We start from the raw sequence: 19,813 nt of genomic DNA, 5'->3' as shown, positions 1-19,813 counted from the left end.
CTGCTCTTGGACCTGTATTGGGAGATGTGCCCTGAATGTTACAGTTTGGAAGTTTCCTGTTAAATAAAAAACTTTCTTTCTCAGGAAAAATATTGCCTGGGCTCGGTATCAGAAAATAGAGTGAGTCTTCATTTACCTATGAACCATGTAAAAAAAAAAAAGACTACACCAGGCAAGCCAATATATTGTAAATTATTTAAAAAAATTAGTTGCACTCATCGTTCTACCCAACCCAACAAACAACCTAACTCTTTGCAAAGTGAACTTGGATATTTATTTTACCAATGGTTTGCTGCCACTGTTTGTCTGCTAGAGCCCTGAGAAAAGAAGCCCTTTGTACGTTCTATCTCTTATTCTTTCAGCTTTGTTCAGTGGACATATTAATATCGTTGGATACCTTTTTACAGTACAGACCAGCACTGCACTAGTTGAAAAACATCTAGGCCCGAGCAGCCTTAAATACCTATACTAGTTTACACTATGGACCTGGTTTATTAAAGTTCTCCTAGACTGATGAAGATAGACTATCATGGGTAAATCCAGCAAACTTGGAATTGATATGGTCCAGGACTGAAAACTTTCCGAAATAATAACAAAGGATTTATAAGAAATCAATCAAAAAACAGATTTATTGGATTACCCAGGTTTGCCCATGAGCGTTTGGGAAAAGTACACTTTGGGCCTGATTTATTAAGACTTTCCAAGACTGGAGAAGATAGGCTATCATGGAAGAACCTAGGTGATCCAGCAAACCTGAATGGATTTCCTAAAAATATTTACTGTTAGTTGACATATGTTTTCAATCCTGGACCTGATCTATTTTTTAGGTTTGCTGAATCACCCAGATTCTACCATGATAGTCTATCTTCTCCAGTTTTCGAACGCTTAAAAAAAATCACAAAGAAAGCATAACATTCAGGATATTAGCAAGAACAACTGGAGCTGACTTGGTCCCAGACTACAAGGCAATTCATATGTTTGAGCTGAGAAAGCCAATTAGATGAATTTTAAAATGTCCAGTTGAGCCAGTTGAATGGGATTTACTTTTTTGACCTTGCCATTATGTGATTTGGGGACTAGGGCAATGCCCAGTTTACTGTACTCTAGTTAGCTCCTGGCTATTTTTGGTTTCTGTACACCATATGTTTATTTAGTTAACACACAGAGTAAGAGTCCTTACTATAAGAAAAAAATGTTAATTTTTCAATGAAATTTTAGTTACAAAATGTGGGACCCTTTGGTGACTCCACTATTGCATCTCTCTGTACACTGTACATGGCACATACTGGGCACAATTAGCAGTACTGGGATTCTTTCTCACAATAGAGCAGAATAATTTATGTGAATAGGGCAAAGCAGATCTGTCAAAGTCACCTGAATAACTTTCTGTCACTGAATAAGTCACTAAATAAGTCAATAGCACAGTGTAATTGAAAAATAGGCTTCTATGTCCTCTTTAATCTAATAATCTAGTTTTAAGTGCTCCTATGCTTCCAGGCTTGTCTAGTAAGCCCATTTTATAAGTAATTCTATTTTGAAATTTTTGGGTTTAATTTAATTCCAGTATCCTGGTGTTCAGAATGGATTCTGCATTTTTTACCTTTTATATAATACACTACAATGATACTTCAGAAAAACAGGATATAATAGAGAAAAAAAGAAAATTAAAAAGAAAAAACATAGTCTAAAGTGTGTAAATTGCTATAAGTTGGGAGTTTGTGATGTGCATGTAGGTTTATTATTTATGGGATCCCATATATTCCATCATACAAACAGACTCAACGTTTCCAAATGCCAGGAACATAAAGAACTTATGGACACCAATGCATACAGAAGACTGGAGATGTGCCCCTTTAAATGACAGCCCCTTCTGCCTGTCTGCTAGCCTTAGTATCACACTAACAGGATAAGTGAGAGATGATAGTCACATAGAGGACAACTAAGAGTGGGGTCTGGGGAGGCTAAACTAACAAACTATGTATTTGTAAACCTAGAGCCTTATGCTGAAAACGTCACCGCAATCGCCTAGCAGTCCAGTTCTAGATATAAGGAGCCAATTGGGTAAACTGTAACTACACAATACAGTAGATGGGGCTCGGCAGTCTGAAGACTTGTACTATTCTTTAGAATATGCTGCTGTCTGCAAAATGTGGTTGACACTTGCCGGTCAGCCTTGGGCATTACATTTTTTACATAGTTAAATGGAAATAAAGTTACACTAGGGAAATAAACATATCCCAGATATAAAACTCTATAAGACATAGTTGACCCAAAAACCCCTGGTAAAATTTGCTTCACCAGGGGAAAAAAATTCCTTCCTGATTCCATGAGGCAATGGGATGTTCCCTGAATCAACAGTCGCTGCTATTTTTACTTTAAAGTCCTAATACCCAGGTAAATTCTGTGCTTCTAGAAAAGCGTTCAGCTTTTTCCTAAATAAATCTCTAGTAGTTGCTGAAACTACTTGTGGAGGGAGCCAAATTCCACATTTTCACAGACCTTACAGTGAAGAATCCCTTCCTTATCCGGAGCTTAAACTTCTTTTCCTCCAGACGCAAAGAGTGTCCTCTTGCCCAAAATTCCATCCCTGCCTTCTGCTAATTACTTGGGGGAAAAGTACTTTGAGGAAAATGCTTTTAAGTAAAATGTTTCTTGGGAAAGGGATTTAGGGAAACAGCTTTTGGCAAAGTGCTTGGAAACACTGTTACTGCAAGTACAAAAAGGCAATTTTTCCCATTGTGGCATACAATATGCCTGTTTTGTAGACACAATTAGCGGTGAACAGAACAGAACTGGCTTATATTGTTCAAGATTCCTATAACTGGCCATTTCTAGTGATTTTCACAAGAAATTAAGAATTTCTGAATCTGGTCAGATTTCTTCAACAATTGCAATAGATCTGACATTTTCTGTCCTGTTCACCTCCACTATTAAGTTGTGGCATTAGCAGCCTGGCTGTTTATAGCAGAGGTCTGTAAATATGGATGCAATATTTTATTTTAAAGGTAATTTATTCTTTTTAATAACAGATCTGTAATACCATGATGTATCTATATTATTTTTAATAATATTCTCCTATAAAAGACATTGCTTTATTTTCCTGAGCTCAAATTTTGTATTCTATTCACCCAAACTGAGATTGATAGCATAGTGAATTACATACTACCTTGTGATTACATTACTACTATCTTTCAAGCACTGCCCTATGTCAGGGCCAATACCGACCCGATCATGGTGCACCCTTCTCTGTTCAATTATCCATGATTGATTCTCTTATTAACAAGTGATTAGGGGAGGCAGGGATACCGATCTGCGGCTGGGGGTGGAGTCATTGTAATTTCTGAAATGTAAAGATGTCAGATGGTGATCTAAAATAACGAACCTGCTGGGTTCTTTATTGGGGAAGGAACTTTTGGAATTCAGTACTGTATTCATTATAGTAGGGGCTATATGGGATAAATAATAAAAAAAAACTAATATACAAGAAACTGCATTTCTGTAATCTGAATATTAGCACAGCATTGGAGAGCATCATGAATATAATAATTATGAAATCAGTGTCATAGTGAGCAAAGGGTCATACTAATCCACTTTTACATTGGCATCTGCACAGCATCATTGGCTTTAACAAGGTCTGGCATTTCACCCTTCATTGCCATCTGGAAGGACGTCTGTTTCCCAAAATGCACTGGATGTTCAGCAGGTGTTTGTTCACACAGATGGTGTCTGTGCTACAGAATTAACTGTGTCCTCACTGAAGCTCTCTACGCTTCCTTTTCATTCATTCTCTATTCACAACTCTAGTGTGTATTAACAGTATAAATATTTTTAATTAAATCAGTTTAATTGCTGTATGAAGTATCACCTGGTATAGTGATGCTGTCAGAATTTTCTGTCTGAACCTTGCCTACATTTTTTTATTTAAAATATATAAAATAACTATTTAAATTGTTTACCAGGGTTGTCATATAGATATCAGCTCATATACCTGGTGCCATGCAGTAGAATTAAGTCAGTGAAGATGCTTTACCATATTTATGCCTTTTATGCCTATGTACATAATAAAAGGGAAAGAACTAAGGATTGGTGGTGCTTGACATGGTGAATAGAACATCTGGAGATATCTGGAGAACAGCTGTTCTTGTGTTTTATTATAGATTTACTAATCTGTACAAATGTGTCATTTAGGCAATGCGACAATGTAGAAGATAAATAATATAATTTTATATTAGTTGGGACAGATCTACTAAAAGTTTGTAGTCTGACTGACACGTTTTCCCATCTGGGCAGAAATAACACCATGCCAATACAAAGCAAGTCTTGACACTTTTCTTTACCTGTAGCTGATTAAAGTGTAACAATTACAGCTAATAAGTGACAACCCAGCAGTAACAGCTTGCAGCGTCCACTATATGCTACTAAAGCTTTATTCCATTATTTATGTCTGTATGCCTTGATCCCCCAGAATGCCATTTGTGCAAATTTGTACTTGAATTGAAGTTTAAAATTGAGTTTATTTCTGCATCCCATAAAGCAATGTGAATCTTTCGGGGGCAAAAATATTATTTGCGCATACTTATAGCCACATGTATTAACTGAGACTATTTATATTAAAAGTGTCCTACTTCTATCTAACTGAAAATTGGTACACAGTGAATGAGTGTTTTTACTTTGCCAGAAGTTGCATGGCTCCGTCCAAAAAAATGGTCTTGCACAGGGACCCTTTAATGACTCCAGTAGACCAGTGTTTTTCAACCAGGGTTCCTTCAGAGGTTGTCAGGGGTTCCTTGAACAATGAGCAATTTGTGCCTCTCAGGTCAGTTTGACTGACACCAATGATCTTTTTGGCTATCTGTAAGAGTGACGTTCTTCTCAATAGCCACAAATGTAAGATGAATTCTTCCCCCAATCCAACCACCCTAATATACTGTTAGACGTGGATAATGTAGGGGTTCCCTAAAGACCTGAAAGTTGTTTTAAATGTTCTCCCATGTTTTAAAAGTCAAGAAAGACTGCTTTATACAATACTAAGGCACAGGCCATGCACAATAAGAAGACATTTCCTTGTAAGCATACTTTGGTGCACTGAATAGCACCCTTCTGCTGGAATCACATTTTTACCCAAAAAACATAATATTAAAAATAATAATAAAACAAAAGAATAAACTTTTAAGACATGACTATTATTGAATAAACAAATATGAGCCCATTAATAAAAACACCATCTGTTTGCTTTTGCCCATTGGTAAATCTGACCCTAAAACTTAAGTAAGGTAATTGTAAAAGTCCAGCGCTGGGATGTTGGTACTGTTGGTATGATTTCAGAGATATACCAAGGCTGAAATGACAATAAGGATTTCGCACAGGCTTTGCACATGTGGATAGGCAAATGTATTTAACATCAGTTTGCGACCCTTGTGAGATTATTCAGACATCACTTGAACTTTTTCTGAGCTGCAGTTCACCCCTTTTTTAACTGCATTTACCTAATGCAATTATACAATGCCAACATCCTTCCACCCGAAAAACCTGATTTGTGCGCAAGCACTGCATTATAAACTACTGCTACCTCTTTGATAGGTTACATGTAGCAAATTATTCATTTACACATGTTGAACAAATAAACAAGTCTGTTCATATTTTACCCCACCATGTGACCAACATATGAATATATAATATTAACTATTTCTTGTATAATAAAGGCAATTATTATACAACCTATTACACTTATTTTTCAAAAGAAAATCAGTTACTTAACAGAGATACGAACATAATCATCATTATAGTGTCAACCACAAAGATCAGTTCTCATACTAAGAAGGTTTTGATTGCTACACTCCACTGGTCCCACAGTGATGATGAACACTTAGCAAAAAGTGTGTCAAAGTTACTAATACAGTTTATGTTTTCAAATGTTGTGTATTAATACATCACCATAAAATATATTAAACAAGGCAAACAAAAAATAAAAATATATTTTTCATTTAAATAGAAAAATAGAAACATTAAAATTTCAAATAAAACCTAAGGGAAAAGTGTCAATATGGACTAGGTAAGAACATTTTTTTTTACAAGTAAACCAACAGTAAAGCACTTGTACGATACATTTTTGAAAGTTGGACTGCCTAGTGCAGGTTACAATCTTTTATCATATCCCAGATGTAGACCTTTCATCATATTCTGCACTACCAGATTGACCTTGGCTCTGCAGTTGACATACTACTGTCACTAAGCTAAAAAACTTTTCATAGATTGTACTAGGTTTGAAAACTTTGAAGGACTGATAAATACTGATTTTTAGTGGGTATTTCTTGAAAGCATACTTTCACGACAAACAATGGTAGATATCTTTCAACATGATTTCATCTTTTCTTTCTATTATTATCCAAGAAAATTGAAATGCCCAGAAACAGATTATGATTACAGCTTTTTAAATGATATAGAGATCTTTGCTATCTCACATTCTGGAAAAGGATCTCATGTGACATGAACTCTGTGAAGGAACATCTCTGTATCTTTAGCAGGTGACAATATAAAGTCAAAGTTTTTAAGACTATCTTTCATTCATTATAGTAGTAGTGTCGTGTTTACTATATTTGTCCCTTTCTATCATTTTTTATGCAAATAATTACAGTAATAATGTAAGAAACTCTCAACTTACCAACAACAACTGGAAGTACCCTCATTGCTTTTCTCTCTCGCCCGTTGATCTTGGTATGTTTTCGTTCTGGCTCCATACTTGATGAATATTTGAGATGAGGGTAAGCTATAGTTTGTATCCCATGACCATTGTCCACATATGCTTTGGAGAAGGGGCAGTCTGACTGCTCATACAGAATTTCATCCAGCTTGCTGTCTGTGTGGCTACGTTCAATCCTATCAATTCTATCAAATATGAGTGTTTGGCTCGGTGGTTTACGTCTTGGGGACATATGACTCCGTAACTTCGCCTTCCTTGTCTCTTCCCATTTGCGGAGTCCATGAAACATTGCACAGTACAGAACCAACATTATTGGACATGGGATAAAAAAAGAGCAGACAGAAGAATACACTACATAATTATTGTCTTCCAGTTTACATTCAGTTGGATCCCTGTCTTTAACATTGTTAAGTCCAAAAATGACTGGGGAGGCCACAGCAAAGGCAAAAATCCATGTGGTAGAGATTAGGAAGAGTTGGCGGTTGTCCACTTGTCGTCTATTATAGTTCAGTGGGATGGAGACAGCTATGAACCTGAAAAACAAAGAGCAATATTTTGTTATTCAGAAAAAAAAAAGAAAAACATTTTCGACGTTAGATATATTTAATGTTTAGGAAAGAGCAGCAACTATGTTTTCTATAGCAATTTGTTACTTATAAGGCCTTACTACTAATGTACAGGTAAAATTTTAAGGGGTCTATTTATTGGGCAGCAAATTGGACACTTAACCAACATTCTCTGCTGGTAAATCTTCCAAGTGAATGTGTCCACAGTGGACTTCACAAATTCTGATGCTGAACTTATACAAGCCTACATTAACAACCCATTATTGCTGAAACTGTACCTAAGAGATAAATTCCAGGATTCAAAAATGTGTTAGCCTATAACCAAACAATACATTAGAACAGCCAATCTCAACCAGGGTTTTTCCAGTGGTTAATAAGTGGCTGACCTCCGATCTGATGGTGCCTCCATAGTTTCAGGTTCAACTCCATCTGGCAGGGCCAACAGGATGACATTAGTGCTCTTTCTACCTGTATAGATGGGCAATATAAAGATACATGGGATGTCTGACTGTGGCGAGGGCCGGGCCAAGGGGTAGACAGAGAAAGCAACATCCAAATGTCAGGCTAATTGTGAATGTGGAAAAAACACAGATATCTTACAAAGGTAAGTGTAATAGCCTTTTCTTTTAGTAAAATACTCATGTTGTATATCTTGCTCAATATGATCAATATCTTGCTCTTAAGAAGCATAAAAGTTGCAAGCAACTCATGCTGATTGACAGCTTAGCTAGCAAAGTGCACACTCTAGTTTATTACAACACAGAGCTGAGTTCTTGGATTTGTGAAAAATATGAGGTGAAGAGAATTGACTAAAAAGGAGTGCACAAGTAAGCAGTTTTGGAAGAACTGTGCTCAACTGATTGGTGGCTTTAGGGGTGCAGAGGTGAGCAGTAGACAAGGGGTGCAGAGGAGAGCAGTGGATGAGTGATGTAGAGGGGAGCAGTGAATAAGTAGTGTTGATTAGGGATGAGCAAGAATGCCTCTGGCATTCTTTCAAAAATTTCCTCGAACTTCCGATGGTTCTGTGAAATTTCGACTAACCGATTTCGTGAAACCATCGGAAGATCGAGGAAATTATAACAGGAGGATTCACAGGGGATTCACAGTATTAACCTCTAGTGTAGCGGATCGCTTACTGTTCTCAATAAATGCAGCCATGGCCGCATTCATTAGGAAGATCCCCAGGCACTAGAAGTTAATTACCCTCTAGTGCCCGGGGATTGCAGTGGAACTACAGAAGAACTCTCAATGGAGAAACGCCATTGAGAGTTCTTCTGCATTTCCACTGCGATCCCTGGGCACTAGAGGTTATTTAACCCTAATGCCCACGGATACCAGTGGATTCTAAGAGCTGCAATCATTTATGCAGCCCTGGGAATCCTGTTTTCAATCCTCGGATCTAGAGGTTAAAAGCTTTCCTCAGCCAGTCAGAAAGCACTAGAGGTTTTGAATAGGGAGACTTGTAACCCACTTAACCTCTAGTGCCGGGGATCACACACTAAGCTGATCAATGAATGCAGCCGGTGCTGCTTTTTTTTTTTTTTTAAATTCAAGCTCGATCGGCAAATTTACACTGGCCGTTCTCTCTTACAATTTCGGTAAGCAAGAACAGCCGAATTCGCCGCAAGATCAAGTTTTAAAAACTTGCTCGCTCATCCCTAGTGTTGATCAAATTTGCTATTTGCTTTGCCAAAAGTTCGCTTGAATTGACCCCAATGTTCAGGTTCATTTGGTAGCTCAATTCCCAATCTATTGAATTCAATAGAGCAAAAATTCAGCAGTGTATCATCTGCTTGCTATATTGGCCATGCCTATCATTACCAGGTATAGCAAACCCAGGGCTAACATAAGCTGAGTCGGCTTTAGCAAATCCTCTGCAAATAAAAATATACACACATACTGCATGTGCTCTATTTAATAAACAGGGAATCAGACATTCCCTGAAACATTCCTATGTGGGAATCTTCCAGTTATACGTGTCTCGATGGCAGTAATTGATTCCCACCAGGCAATGATTGAGATGTCAGATTCCCCGTTTTATAAATAGAGGCTTAAAAGTTCCTGATTCCTATACACTATAGATACACCGAAGGCCCCTGTAAAAAGTTGTATTGATCGGACACAGTGGGGGATTCAGTGCACACGTCGACTGAGGAGTGTTTATGAATGACCGATGGTTTAGTCGAATTTGGCACAGATCCAGGTTGCACACCAACCCTAAAATATTGTAAGACTGTGCACATGGTTTCTTTGTATACAGTGAGTAGGCTGAGGTTCCAGTTAATGACACCACTTTAAGCCCCTTTTACTGTAAGTACACTGCCGCCATACTGTGTTAAAGGCACTGGTACTGGTAAGTCCTTCCTCATCTTATTAAAATGACACCTAGCAATCTACTGATTTTTCTGGATTTATTTTTTTTTTTGTTTTTGTTTTGTTAACAATATATTAGCTTTTGGCCTTACTGCTTTTGTTTTTTTGGGGGGGGGATATTTTGGGCATTGTTACTTGTCTCAGATTTGTACAACAGAAAATAATTATTCTTTAGTCCATCATACTTGTACTAAAGAAATACTTTCAATACTATATTTAACAGACCAAGATGGTTGACAAAACCAAAAGGATTTAAACTTTTGGTACTTAATATTTTTGGAGTATTAGCTCCCTCTAAACTAAAGAAAACTGTCTTTTATTAAATAAATAACAGAAATGTATAACAGTTACTTAACAAATGAATATTATCCAGTTTAAGTATAGAGCTACTTTAATTTACTCGGCAAATACAAGTTGCCAAACAAGTTACAGCTTCAATCAATAGCTAACACAGTACATCACTCTACAAACTACCAGTAAAATGTCTTTTTAAAATGTCTTGATTTGGAATGTTGGAAATAGTACCCACTAAACTCCATTACCTATTTAATGTACAGCGCTGCGTAATATGTTGGCGCTATATAAATCCTGTTTATTAATAATAATAATAATAATAATAATAATTAACTAAAGCAGACATTCTTAACCAGGGTTCCTCCTGGGGTTGCCAGTGGTTTCTTGAACTGAGGATGATTGACCTTCCATTTGAGGGTGCCTGAAAAGTTCATGAGCCAACATCACTTGGTAGAGCCAGCAGCATCACATCAGAGATCATTTTATCTGTATTTAAGGGTGGCATTTAAACCGCTATTGTAAGGGGGATTTTCCTCAATGATACTCAATGCATTGGTTATAGGATGGCTTTCTTGACACCTGAAAATTAGTTTAATAGTTGGTCTGGGGTTAAAGTGTTGAGAAAAGCTTATCTAATGTGTACCCACCTCCCCATCCAATGTTTGAAGCATCTATCTATATCTAAACCCAAGAAAAAAATGTTATATATTTTAGCTTACTTTCATTATATGGGGTGGCTGCAACATTTTTATTTTTTTAAGGCTGCACACTGGTTATCTTTGGTTAATAGTTCCAATCAGAGTTAACTTCAACTAAGATACAAGAGATCCAAGCCGTATACCTGTCATTGACAGGTAGTCAGACAATCTGCTGGGTGTATAGCCTAAATTTGCCAGTGGACAAAAATAGAAAAATGTATTCACAAATTAATCACAAATGAATTATAACAAACCTCTATCTATAGATAATTGATTGTTGCCAAACTCACTATAAAGAGAGGCCCGTAGCCGTAAGAAATTAGGCGCAGGGCCTACATGACAGGGTGTGAGGCCTAGCCCAGGGAGGGTAAGTGTTAAAAAATGTAGTAATGCTGGAAGGGGCTGTGCTAGTGTGAAGAGGGAGGTAGGAGGGGATCGGGCATAGGATGAGTTAAAAGGGAGAAGATGGAAGTGGGAGGCCCTCTTTAAGGAAAAAAAGGTATCCTGCCGAACCACCCCTTTTATTTATTTGCTTGAATGGTTAATTTATTTAATTTTGGTTAACAAACGGCTGCTTGCCAGCCAATTTAGAGTCAAAAATTGGTGTTTGTGTATTTAATGGTGAGGGAGTGGTTGGTAAGCAGGTGGGGGTCGGGAGAGGCGGAGGTTCTGTTGGTGGTGGTAAGGGATGGGCTAGAAGGTCCGAGCTACCCTGGTCATACATGAACAAAGAAACAGAAAAAGAAACTGGGGCTTTTCAATAGGCATACAAATAAGATAAAAGGGATCTCTAAGAGGAAACTAGATGAATGGTACCTGCAGCTTGCAATTGTCCTGTGCCTTGATGGAGTAACAAAATAGAGGGGAATATACCACTGTATGTCTGTTTACTGTCTATGTGTGCAGAATCAATTGCAGCCAGTTTTGCAGACAGTTTTCTCTTGGAGATTCCATTTCACCATCACACAATTATCTAAGTTCAATACCTTAATGTTTTCAATATACCCCTTAAGTAGCTAATAGGTGATATCAGGATCAGGAATCAGGAATAGAGACTTTATCCTCTTCTTTGTTCTTGAATTTCAGGGAATTTTCTGTATAGTTGAAGGTCATACATACCATGCGGCTTAATAGGATGTGACCCATAACTTGATGAACTTTTGTGAACTCGTATATAATTGATTTATATACATTCCATCATATTTGTATCATTATGATATTAAATACAAGTTGAATTGCCAATTGAAAAGTCCCAGTTTCATTCTCTCTTTCTTTGAAAAAAATGAGCTTAAAATCTGGGCCATTTAAATCTTTTTTTAAAAAAAGAAATCCAACTTAGAATTCTAAATCAGAATTAGCTATTACTTCTAAAGACTGGTAAGCTGCAATATTATTTTTAGTTTTAGATTTGCTTTCATTATTAATTGTTGCTTGTATCTGCTTTTGTTTGTGTCTTGTATCTACTTCCTATATGTGCTGATATGGGTAACATAAGTAATAGAGAACACAACCTATTACATAGGTAACATAAATTGATGTTGAGTTTAGAACCTAATGTCATTCTACCATGGCATAAGTTTGAACTGCTGTTTATTTCTTTAGGTCATCTTTACAGTACAATGATAAGTACCATATCTGTGTTATCTAATATGTATAAGCAGATTGTGTATTACTGTGTTTGTCACTGCTGTGACTCTTTGCATCTTCACCATTATCAAGTATTACTGCAGATGCCCCGTTGGCCTTCTATTTTAATTCTATTTTATTGAAATTGAACTGGCAAACACTTGCCATAAAAAGGATTTAGTTTCTTGACATGCTTTATGAACATTGCTGGAATAATACAGAAGAAATGCAATTTATGTGCTTTTTTCATAAATTCATATAAAACATGACATTAACTTTACTTTCTCTACGGATCACAAAAATGTTATGATCTCTGATGTAGAGCTCTTCCAGCAGTATTTTTTGTTATACTTCTCTTTTATTAGAGAGATGAAGGCCAGCATATGTATGGCTTGGAAGGTGGTAAGAAAACTCTCCACCAACACTTTACAACAGTTCAGACATTCAGCTCATCCTAAACTTTTCCTGCCTGCAGAAATATCTCTAAGCCGCTGTCAGATTCCTTAATGCACACCCAAATCCTCTGATCACTTTAAAAGAATAATCTCGTTTTTGAGAATGTCGTTGTTCATTTTATTTAAGAAAGTTCTGTAAGTACTTCAGATGGATTGTTCATTTTCCCAATAAATCCTTTTGATAGTCACTACCAGCTCAGTAAGGATTAAAATACAATGAACAGACTTAACGTAAATCAGAACTCAAGCACACTCCAGCTGTAACTTCTGCAGGTTTAAAAAGTCTTAGCACATGAAACACGTATTGTTCGCAAGAGATTCTAGAACAAGAGGTCGTGTTGTAAAGTAAAATCCACCTAGAATGTGGTCAGACACTGTGACCTGCCTATTCTGCCTTTTTATTCTGTTTTGATGTCTTTTATTTGCAATGTATTTGATTTAGTACAAATGGAAAATATAGATTGTATAAAGAGCTATGAAGTTTTACAAGACTTACATTAAGGTTTTCAAGGTTATGTTTACACATTATTATTATTATATTAATAATATTATTAATAATAAACAGGATTTATATAGCACCAACATAATACTAAGTGCTTTACATTAAATAGGGTTGTCTACCTTGTTATGTAAAGTGAAAATTCTGAGTTTAGGTACGTTTTAAGTGTAGAATTTATCATTGGGGATTTTGATTTATGTGATATGTCTACAAATCAGGCAATTTTGTGCGGAAGCAATATTCATTTTCTTTGCTGTTCTGCATGAATTCTGGATGGATCCAATATCACAGGATCCTCTACATGTACAGCCTTTGGAAATTGCAGCCAATTTTTTTATTACCAACTATTATCTATACATGTTCTGATGAAAATGACCAAAGGTGTGTTTTACATTTTTTTTGAAAGAAACATTTCTCTAAAGATGAAAAACATCACTAAAACTCAGCAAATGTTCTTACTGTTCTCCACTTTACAAAAAAAAAATCATTATATATATACGTTGTCTTCATTACTATTTTGCTGGTGAAAAAGATATCTCAAGGTGCCCGACGCGTTTCGCCTTTTGGCTTCCTCAAGGGACAGTTGAGTCAGTACATCCCTGGCGGATTAATAGTGAAGTAATTTTCTAAGGTCTGACTGCGGATATATATTGGAAGAAAGTGCATAAAGAAGATTCCAAGATGAGTAAGATAGAATAGGAATTATGGGTTAGTATCCACACACACATATATATATATATATATATATATATATATATATACTATACATACATATATATATATATATATATTTAATATGGCAACTATGTAGATAAAAGCAATGCTACCGTTTGTCACAGGTCTATTGAAAAGCACAAGAACATGAATGCTGAAGAAAGCCAGCTGCAATAAAGGAAGATGGATTTTCCTGAAATTTTTTGGAAGAGACCCCAAGATTTCAAATCAACATTCAAGGAACAATCCATAACCCAGCCCAAAAGGGCGACTAAACGTAACTACATAAACGTAACTACAATACAAAGAACCTGATCCTGGGGGAAGGGGGGGGGGGTGTAAACTTTCAGTAATATGTTAAACATTTAAATGTTTCACAGGTCTCAGATTTGTTTTAATCATATAAATATGAAATATAGATATTCTTATTTAAATATTTTCAGCCACAGCATGGAGTTTTAGGCTCCTTTTCATATACTTACAGTCATCTATTAGTGCAAAAAAGCCTGTAATTTACAGAACTCAACACACAAGCTGATATTTGCACATGTGGGTGACCTACCTCTTATCACATGGCTAGATGAAAGTGAGAGGTAAGTGCAATCTCTTAAACCAATCTATGGTATGGAAAATGTGAAAAAAATCAGATACAACAAACCTAAGCCCTTTAGTTACTATTTAAAGAAAAAAAGTAGGAGATAAGATAAAACTAATATGTGACCTCTAAAACAGGCAATTCGATTGCAGAGTGCAAAGTGTAAGTGAACAAAGAATTTGTCTATTGTGTCATCTAAAGCTGTCTAAACATTATGAGGGCTATTTATAAAGCAGTGAATCTGACATTCACAAAAACAATCCCTGGTGAAGAATCAGTCATTATTACACAGTATTTATATAGCGCCATCATATTACACAGCGCTGTACAACGTCCATAGTCATGTCACTAGCTGTCCCTCAAAGGGGCTAACAATCTAATGTCCCTACCATAGTCATATGTCTTTATTACAGTCCAAGGTCAATTTTGGGGGAAGCCAATTAACCTAACTACATATTTGTGGGAAGGAACCAGAATACCCAGAGAAAACCCATGCAAACACAGGGAGAACCTACATACTACATGCAGATAGTGTCCTGGCCAAGATTCAAACCTGGGACCTAATGCTGCAAAGGCCAGAGTGCTAACCTCTGAGCCACCATGCTGCCCATTTTCAATTAGCATTGAAAAAACATAGACCTGGAAGGTTCCCAACCAGAGAATATGTCAGTGAATGTCAGATTCAATGTTTTATTAATAAACCCCGGTGAGTTTATTGATGTAGAATAAATTTTATTGAGAACAAACTCCTCCAAAACCCCCAAGAACGTTATTAGTCAAGGTGCTGATCTTCCAGTTTCAATTTCAATTGATATTTTGGGAATCGTGAGAATGCTTAGTAGAAATGGTTAGTGTGATGCAGATAAGTTAAATTTTGTATTCCTTTAGTATGCAAACTGCCCTGAATTTAAAGCAAGACAATCGAACTCTAAAGGTATGATATTCGTTTGGCTCAATTGCTACAGGGAACATTCATTTGCCTCGCAGAATCAGGAAGGATTTTGTTTCCCCTGTTGGAGCCAATTTAGCCACGGTTTTATTTTTCCTTCCTCTGAATCAACTATATCTTATATGGGTTTTATCTGGGATATGTTTATTTCCCTAGTGGTTAAACTTGATGGACTTATGTCATTTTTCAACCTAACTATGGACTCGCTCAAATGCTTAAGTCAGTACTGTTTGCATACCAAAGGAACACTTTTTGCATCTCATTCAAAAAGATGCCTAATGTTTAGGTGAATAAAAAAATTGCTTTGGCAAAACTGAATCAAATAAAGTACAATAGATAGGAAAGGGACCAACTGTTTGCATACAAACATGACTTATATCAGACAAAACAAAAAACAAGTGTCAGATGTGGGAGATTGCAATGATGGGAAAGATGACCAGCAAAAGGCCTTATGTAGGCCATATGACCAATCTGCTACTGTAGATGCAATGAAAAACATCAAACTGAACCTGTTTTCGCATTAATTATAGTAAAGTGCAAATAAATCAAGGTCGAAACAGCACCAAGGCTGTGCAGAGTGGAGGTTTATGATACCTTCGGGTGCAATGGGAGTGGATATAAATTGCACAGACACAAAAACTTTAACCTAGAGGCAACCAAATAAGATTTTTTCTTTATTGTTAGCACTATAGCTCCAACGAATACAATTGGTATAGTCTGCATAGAATAGAACAATTCAATGAATCCAGATGGATAAAACACTCACTCAGCAGTGAATTACTAGTAGAGCTGAAAAAAAACTTGCTAATGAACTAGGAAGTATGCTAAAATGAAGTGTAGAAGTGTAAATGACAAAGGTGATAAACCCAAACATTACGCAAATTGGGTGGTTCAAGATGAAAACAACACAAGTAGGTTGTGAATTTGCATTGGCTCGGAAGATTTAAAGCAGAATTCTAGTAAAGTTAATTGAAATAAACCCTATAAATATACAGGTCATAAGGTTATAAGGGGCACATGCACCAGACTAGTGTGGGTTAGCCTTTTTATCTATGGGAGGAACAATGGTGAAGATTTGAGAGTACTAACCTCAGGAATATGGGCGAACACAAAATACAAATAGTGTTCATTCCTTGGCAGTCTACTGCACTGAAAAAAATATTGCTCATTGTCTTTATAATTTTTTTCAGGATAGGTAGGGTTGATGGGGGTCTTTAACACAGAGTCCGAAGTTATGTTGAGAGAGAGGAAAAAAAATCTTGGACACAGCCAAAAGTTGCAAGAAGCTCTTTGAGGCAGGCAGGGTGTAGATGCTCTACTTTGGGAATGCCCGCCTTACACGCTTTGCAAAAGTACCTGTGGTCCTGCAGGAGAACCTCCATAGCTTTGATATCCCTGAACTGTGCCGAACCTAGGTGTAGAGCAGAGAAAGTCTATCTCCAGGCTCCCTCATAGCTCTTACACATCACTTGACACAACCAAGGCTGTGCATCAGATGCCACTTTGAGATTTAGTACGTTTTTCATCTTGAGATCTTGGTTGGAAGGTGTAGGAAAAGGAGATTTTTCTTGGGGAGAAGGAAGGAGGAAGCTTTGCACGGGAAGAAATTCTTGTAAGGAAGATAAAAAGGGATTTTTGCTTACGGGTTGGAGGGGTTCAGATGGTGATACAACTGGTGCTGATAGAGTTCCCCCTATATTGTCACAACAACTGTCTGCTGTTCACATAAAGTTATATATTGCCCATTTGTTGCTCATGTATTGTAACAATTGACTGTTTGTTGCTTGTTTGTTATATATAATTGTTCATTTGTAGGCTAGGTTATATTAAGATCACCATTTATCTTCACATTTTGGGGCATACAATATATAGTTACTACTGTTTACATAAATATTTTACTATATAATCATCCAACGTTATTATTCCCAAATTTAGCAGCGCTGCACTAGGCAGGTTGCTATTTAACTCTCAAATTTTACTTTTCATTGTTTTATCTTTACTGGTTTGATTAGATATAAACGCTCAGATCAGATTTTTTCTGTTTGTCATTACGGTTATACGTTTATTTTATAATTGTTATTACAGAAAATTATTTTCAGATACAAAGAAAGGGGATAGGGGTGCTGAAAAATAATCTACCTAGGATGCTTGATACGTCAATGTACTGCATTATTGATTTTTAGTACTAATGTAAGCCTTTGTTAGCTATATTGAAGTACATTTTGTCAGCCATTATATAAGGAAAAGGTGTGCTTCTGCGCTTATAACATATATAGCTGTACACTAAGCAGTGTAATTGATCCTATGGTATCAAGTAATAAAAGTGGCACTGTAGATCAATAATCAACAGAAAAAGTCGATAAAAAATAAAACAGGTGCAATACGAACTGTTTTTTAATTACTTTATACGTTGATTTTTTTTTATTGATCTACAGCACTACTTTTAAACTTATCAGTCTTTATAAATGATGTACAGCTACTCCTACATCATGGAGGTGTTCTTATCTGTACATGCGGGAATCACTTACCTGTCTACACTGATCGCGCAGAGGTTGAAGATGGAAGCTGTACAAAGCATGACATCCATGGTCATGAGGACATCACAAAGAACAAGGCTCAGGGTCCACACCCCTCCTAGAAACTAAATATTAATTAAAAAAAAGTATTAGTTATATATGTATAAAGGAGAGCAGAAGTAGGAGAAAGATTTTAATAAAATACAAATAAAATATCACAATTCATGAAATAAGAGGACTTCCCCCAGTTTCTTTATTTCTCATTTTTATTCCTTGATCCGTGTTCCCTTTCCACAAATCCAAGGCATGTCACTAAGGAATAAGCCATAGGTCAGTAACTTGACGTGTTGAGATTTTAATAACACTGATGAACTATATTTATAAGATTTTTTTTACAAAGCAGATACATTTACACTACACAAGCAGCGATCAGCCTTTAATTCCAGACAAGCTGCTAAATACACAATGCTAGAAATTTTACTTGCCAATATATTAGTAATTCTTGTTAGCAATTCTTTAGACTTGCACACTAAAATATTGCATGGCTTAATTGTTCATTATTGCACCTCTGCAACTTTCTATGTCACCTGCTTGCTCAAGGGATTATAAAATACCACCAAGCCCACCCTTTGTTCTCCCCTTCTATAAGCTGCTTAAAGACTTCCCTGTCAAAATACCAGCACAGAATTTTGCAGTGTAATAGAGTGTGGCTGACTTGCAGTGAATAACCTTTTGCAGGGTATTATGGCATCGATCTACTACCAAAATCTCTTGTACCCTGATGATTGCAAAATAAATTATTTTTACCCAAAATTATTAGGACAGCACTGGTGAGACTCCTGGTACTGAATATTCATGGGACCAAGAGCTTGATACAGCTGTGTCACAAGCAACTGTGCCAATTTTCAGAATGCGGCATTATTCCCTACAGAGATAAATGTATGCTGAAAGGAATACACAGTTTTCTGAGCACTGGAAGTTAAAATGTGTCTCTGAAGATGCCTCTCGTTTTTACCATATGCATGAGCTAGATTGAACAATAAAACTCCAATTTAGAGTATATAAAGTTTATTTCAATGTTTCCTTGAGAAATCTTACCTGCATTGTTCTACAAGTGAAACCAATTATTGCAGCCTATGAATTTGTCACTCCTGGTGGTTCTGACCACCTGTAATGTTAGAGCCTGTGCAATAAGTACCACACATATGGAAAATGTTTAGAGCACGGTTACTTAACATATTAATCAAATATTTGAACATCTACTATCTATATTAGCCTTTCTCAGGGTTCTGTGGAACCTTAGACCTCGTCCAGGGGCTGCGAGGGGTTCCTGCAGCAATTTTTGCCTATTAGATAAGGATCATTCTTCCCACTGATCATCATCGTACAGAGCAATGCTCCTAATCGCCATAATTACAAAAAGACCCAATGACCACCAATGTAAGAGGGACTTTCTTTTACTGAACTCCAGTATATATAGGCTATTTTTCCTTTACCACCCATGTGAGGGAGTACTACAATTTTCATGGTCTGCGTTTCTTATAATTTGTTTGTCAGATACACTCAGTATGTCACATTCCTAATTCCTTATTTATTGTTCTGTCAACAACCACATTAACAGTAATTCTCAAGGACCTTGAAGTTTGTTTCAAGGATTTCCTTATGTTATGAAAGACTGATTTATATTCCTGCTGAAAAAGTATACATTCCATAATAATATCAAAACATTTTTTCGAGACGATTATGAGACACACATAGTTATGATAAAAGCAATAATGCTACAATGGTTCTGCAGGGTCCTGGTGTTAAATCCAATCAATCAGACGGC

General features: G+C 36.5%; 1 protein-coding gene across 1 annotated transcript in view; it reads right to left on the bottom strand.

Moving 5' to 3' along the window:
* DRD4 (dopamine receptor D4) overlaps positions 1 to 19,813 on the bottom strand; it is a 38,423-nt gene that overhangs the window by 12,589 nt on the left and 6,021 nt on the right. The window contains exons 2-3 of the mRNA XM_072421664.1: positions 17,998 to 18,110; positions 6,662 to 7,233 (exon numbers count right to left, since the gene is read on the bottom strand). Of these exons, the coding sequence (XP_072277765.1) occupies positions 6,662 to 7,233; positions 17,998 to 18,110 (685 nt within the window). The remainder of the gene's footprint in view (positions 1 to 6,661; positions 7,234 to 17,997; positions 18,111 to 19,813) is intronic.

This window comes from Pyxicephalus adspersus, chromosome 9, assembly GCF_032062135.1.
Source record: "Pyxicephalus adspersus chromosome 9, UCB_Pads_2.0, whole genome shotgun sequence".
Taxonomy (NCBI): Eukaryota; Metazoa; Chordata; class Amphibia; order Anura; family Pyxicephalidae; genus Pyxicephalus; species Pyxicephalus adspersus.
Note: the sequence above shows the minus strand (reverse complement) of the source record. Positions and strands in the feature narration are given on the sequence as shown.